This window comes from Palaemon carinicauda, chromosome 26 (genome assembly GCF_036898095.1).
Source record: "Palaemon carinicauda isolate YSFRI2023 chromosome 26, ASM3689809v2, whole genome shotgun sequence".
Taxonomy (NCBI): Eukaryota; Metazoa; Arthropoda; class Malacostraca; order Decapoda; family Palaemonidae; genus Palaemon; species Palaemon carinicauda.
In genome coordinates this window covers 104,013,119-104,018,495 of record NC_090750.1, presented here as the reverse complement: position 1 = coordinate 104,018,495, position 5,377 = coordinate 104,013,119, and the positions used below count along the sequence as shown (strand labels likewise).

Below are 5,377 nucleotides of genomic sequence, written 5' to 3'. Positions count from 1 at the left end.
AATCCGAACACCCAAGAAGCCTCTCGCAAGAGTCCGAACACCCGAGAAGCCTCACGAAAGAAAAGGAAATCCCGAGAACCCTCTCGAAGGTATCCGAACACCCAAGAAGCCTCTCGGAAGAATCCGAACACTCGTAAAGCCTCTCGGAGGAATCCGAACACCAGAGAAGCCTCTTGAAATAATCCAGACACCTAAGAAAAGACTGAAAAGCCTCTCAAAAGCATCCAAACACCGGAGAAGCCTCTTGAAAGAATCTAAACACCTGAGAAAAGACTGAGAAGCCTCTCGAAAGAATCTGAACACACCAAGAAGCCTCTCGGAAGAATCCAAACACCCGAGAAGCCTCTCGAAAGCATCCGAACAACTGAGAATCCTCTGGAAAGAATCCGAACACCCAAAAAGCCTCTCGAAAGAATCCGAACACCGGAAAAGCCTCTCGAAAGAATCCGAACACCGGAGGATCCTCTGGAAAGAATCCGAACACCCGAAAAGCCTCTCGAAAGAATCCGAACACCCGAGAAGCCTCTCAAAATAATCTGAACAGCTGAGAAGCCTCTCGAAAGCATCCGAACACCCAAGAAGCCTCTGGAAAGAATCCAAACACCCAAGAAGCCTTTCAAAAGAATCCGAACACCCAAGAAGCCTCTCGAAAGAATACGAACACCTGAAAAAAGACTTAGAAGCCTCTCGAAAGAATCTGAACACCCCAAGAAGTCTCTCAAAAAAATCCGAACACACGAGAAGCCTTTCAAAAGAATCCGAACACCTGAGAAAAGACTGAGAAGCCTCTCGAAAGAATCTGAACACCCGAGAAGCCTCTCGAAGGAATCCGAACACCCGAGAAGCCTCTCAAAAGAATCCGAACACACGAGAAGCCTTTCAAAAGAATCCGAACATCTGAGAAGCCTCTCGAAAGAATCCAAACACCCGAGAAGCCTCCCGAAAAAATCCAAACAGCGGAGAAAAGACCGAGAAGCCTCTCGAAAGAATTTGAACACCCTAGAATCCTCTCCAAAGAATTCGAACACCTAAGAAGCCTCTCCAAAAAACGAGGAACGCAGAACACAACAATCGTTTAATTAGCAACAGGTCAATTAATACAGGACATATATTTATATTAAATTGAAACAAATATTTGATAACCAAGGTTACAACTCTGAAACAAATATTTTCTGTTCAAAGGTACAACTCTGAAACAAATATTTGCTGACCAAGGGTACAACTCTGAAATAAATATTTGCTGACCAAGGGTACAACTCTGTGAAACAAATATTTGTTAACCAAATATTTGCTGACCAAGGGTACAACTCTGAAATAAATATTTGCTGACCAAGGGTACAACTCTGAAACAAATATTTGCTGACCAAGGGTACAACACTGAAACAAATATTTGCTAACCAAGGTTACAACTCTGTGAAACAAATATTTGTTAACCAAGGGTACAACTCTGTGAAACAAATATTTGCTAACCCAGGGTACAACCCTGTTGGGTTATAATGAAGCTAACGACACTCTGATTTGCTCATGTTAGATTCCTGAAGCCAGCTTAAGGAAGGCCCACTTTAGAAAGGTAAAAAGTTAGTAATCCACATTATTTTCGACACCAAAAGCTCTCTCTCTCTCTCCGTTAAATTGGCCAAGACGAAGTAAAAATGAACAATGGTGAAAAAAAGATGAGGACCAAAGAAATGAAAGTGGAGACCTGATATTAATCATTGTGCAGTGAAAAGGGGGACTACGAGAGAGAGAGAGAGAGAGAGAGAGAGAGAGAGAGAGAGAGAGAGAGAGAGAGAGAGAGAGAGAGAGAGAGAAGGGGAGGGGTCACAAGACTCGTTAATTGACTACCCTTAACGCATCTTCCGTAATTGAAGGCCACCCTTCGCGCAGGCTCGTCCAAGGAAGAAGAATTTCGTGGGACCAGAAGCGGAGAGAGGACCTTCCGGGAGCTTCAGAGGGAGTGCCAAAAGGGTGGGTGGCCATCATCAGCCATCTCGAGAGCTTGGAGAGCTCTAGGAGACCAAAATACGAACAGTGATCGACTTTCGTAGCTTCCGCAGCCAAGGGGATGTCCTTCCAGACTGAAGTTATCATCTGGAATCAGAATTAAAATATTGGATGTGCTGGAGAAGCCTCCTGAGCGCCTTAGCCACTGGAGTACCCTTGACCAAATAGGCCCCAAAGGACATTACAGGGTATAAACTTTTCTCTTTTTTAGGTAAGGTTAAGTCACACTGAACAATGTTAAGGATCAACTCAGTATTGGCACCCCATTCATGAGCATCCCGAGTCAGTATTACAGTAAACTAAGTGCCAAATTTACCTGACATACAAGTGCATGGCTTATGAAGGCTTCCTGATATACAGCAGTTGTATGTAAAGTAGTTGATTTAGAAGGAATAAGAGACACACTGAGATGTCAAGTATTTGTCATGCCAGGAATATGACTGTGTTATGAAATTCCGTCACTGACGATTGAGGAGTCTTCCACACACCACAGAGTATTAGACTGAAACAGAAGGGTATAAGTTACTTCTTTGGGCTCTACCGTTGCTCAATTTCACCTAGGGAAATAGCAGAAGAAGAGGAAGAAAGCACAAAGTCAGGGGACATGAATCAGTGAAGGATACTGGACATAGCTTCCTGTTAAATCTTATTTTTTATATTTCCCCACCGATTAATATAAGACGAACTTCTCCTAAATAATAATTAGGGAATATGAGTACATCTGAAAATGTCTAAGCAAGTGTGTTAATTGATTATCTGCTGAAGTTTAGACAAGTCTAGAGGAAAAGGGCTGTTTCGAAAATATAAAGACAAGCCTACACTAATTCTGAGATCTTCAGAGTAAGATAAATAATAAAAAGGGTCAGTTAAAGCACTCAGCATATGATAGAATCAAAATAAAAAAAGAAAGAAAACACGAAAACAAGAGGAGGAGGAGGAGTAAGAAGACAAAAAGGAAAGGGAAGTAGGAAGTGTCAGGAAGAGTCAGTCTGTACCAGGGGTAAAGAAGATAGAAGAATAGCAGCAAAGTGAGAGAGGAGAGAGGAGAGAGGAGAGAGAGTAAAAAAGAAGAGATTGTTAAGAAGGCAGTCAATTTCTAACAATGGGAAGTAGCTGTTCATCGTCCCAGTCTCTGAAAGACAATGTCTCCGTCAAGAGTGAAGAGTGAGTACCAAAGTTTGTTTATGTTTATTCACTAAAAAAAAAAAAAAAAATATTCAATTTTTTTTTTTTTTTTTTTTTTTTTGGAAGATTCCTCTTAAAATACATTACGTTTTTTAATGGTTTCTTTCTTGGTGTGCATGTGATATTTTTTATATTTTTAATAACTTATTCATTTCAGTTTTTTTTTTTTTTGGAAGATTCCTATTAAAATACATGATGTTTTTAAATTTCTTTCTTGGTGTGTATGTGATATTCTTAATATTTTTAATAACTTCTTTCCTGTAGTGTACGTGAAATACATGATGTTTTTAAATGATTTCTTTCTTGGTGTGTAAGTGATATTTTAATATTTTTAAATGGTTTCTTTCTTGGTGTGTATGTGATTTTTTCTAATATTTTTAAATGGTTCCTTTCTTAATGTGTGATTTTTTAATATTTTTAGGGTGTGAATGTGATTTTTTAATGTTTTAAAAGGGTTTCTTTCTTGGTGTGTGATTTCTTAATATTTTTAAATGGTTTCTTTCTTGGTGTGTATGTGAATTTTTTAATATTTTTAAATGGTTTCTTTCTTGGTGTGTATGTGATTTTTTCTAATATTTTTAAATAGTTTCTTTCTTGGTGTGAATGTGATTTTTTAATGTTTTTAAAGGGTTTCTTTCTTAGTGTGTGATTTTTTGATATTTTTAAAGGGTTTCTTTCTTGGTGTGTATGTGAATTTTTTAATGTTTTTAAAGGGTTTCTTTCTTGGTGTGTACGTGAATTTTTAATATTTTTAAATGGTTTCTTTCTTGGTGTGTATGTGAATCTTTCTAATATTTTTAAATGGTTTCTTTCTTGGTGTGTACGTGAATCTTTCTAATAATTTTAAATGGTTTCTTTCTTGGTGTGTACGTGAATCTTTCTAATATTTCTAAATGGTTTCTTTCTTGGTGTGTATGTGAATCTTTCTAATATTTTTAAATGGTTTCTTTCTTGGTGTGTATGTGAAATTCTTAATATCTTTAATGGTTTCTTTCTTGACTTATAGAAATTTTCAATATCTTTAATAGTTTCTTTCTTGGAGTGTATGTGAAATTCTTAATATCTTTAATGGTTTCTTTCTTGACTTAAAGTAATTCTTAATATTTTTAATGGTTTCTTTCTTGACTTATTGAAATTATTATCATTTTTAACAGATTCTTCCTGGAGTGTATGTGAATTTTCTATTTTTAATGGTAGCTTGCTTGGAGTGTATGTGAAATTCTTAATATTTTTAATGGTTTCTTTTTTGACTTATAGGAATTCTTAATATTTTTTAATAGCTTCTTTCTTGGAATGTATGTGAATTTTCTAATATATTTAACGGTTTCTAGCTTGGTGTGTATGTAAAATTCTTAATATCTCTAATGATTTCTTTTTAAACAACGTTTTTTGGGGGCTGACGGTAAATTTCGGCATTCGATATCTCTGAAGCTAATAAGCTTAATCATGATTGGTGGAATAGTCTCGTTGGTAAAATTCTCTTCCGTTTTTTTTTTTTTTTTTTTTTTTTTTTTTTTTTTTTTTTTTTTTTTTTGAAGATTCCTTCATTTGAAATTCGTATTTTTAATAGCTTCTTGGTCTGTATGTGTGTGTGTGTGTGTGTGTGTGTGTGTGTGTGTGTTTGGCGCTTTATATACAATCAGTATCCGTTATGTTTATATATGAAAGATCTATTTTAATGGTGTTACTGTTTTCATAATATTTTATTTGATTGTTTATTGCTTTTCTTGTAGTTTATTCATTTCCTTATTTCCTTTCTTCAATGGCTCATTTTTCCCTGTTGGAGCCCTTGGGGTTTTAGCATCCAGCTTTTCCAACTAGGGTTGTAGCTTAGCTAATAATAATGATAATATTATTAATAATAATAATAATAATAATATCTTTATTATTATTATTATTATTATTATTATTATTATTATTATTATTATTATTATTATTATTATTATTATTATTAGCTCAGCTACAGCCCTAGTTGGAAAAGCAAAAGGCTATAAGTCCAAGGGCTCCAACAGGAAAAAATAGCCCGTTGAGGAAAGGAAATAAGGAAATAAATAAACGATATAAGATGTAAAGAACAATTGAAATAAGATTTTTAAAAAACATTAACAACATCAAAACAGATATTTTATATATAAACTATAAAAAGACTTATGGCAGCCTGTTCAACATAAAAATATTTGCTGCAATT

The 5,377-nt window shown here is 35.3% G+C and overlaps 1 protein-coding gene across 1 annotated transcript in view; it reads left to right on the top strand.

The window, feature by feature from the left end:
• Positions 1-296: 296 nt before the first annotated feature.
• The window catches only part of LOC137620098 (caprin-2-like), a 48,505-nt gene continuing 43,424 nt past the window's right edge, over positions 297-5,377 (top strand). The window contains exons 1-2 of the mRNA XM_068350372.1: positions 297-1,147; positions 1,403-3,168. Coding sequence (XP_068206473.1) covers positions 3,107-3,168 — 62 coding nt within the window. The 5' untranslated portion in view covers positions 297-1,147; positions 1,403-3,106. The remainder of the gene's footprint in view (positions 1,148-1,402; positions 3,169-5,377) is intronic.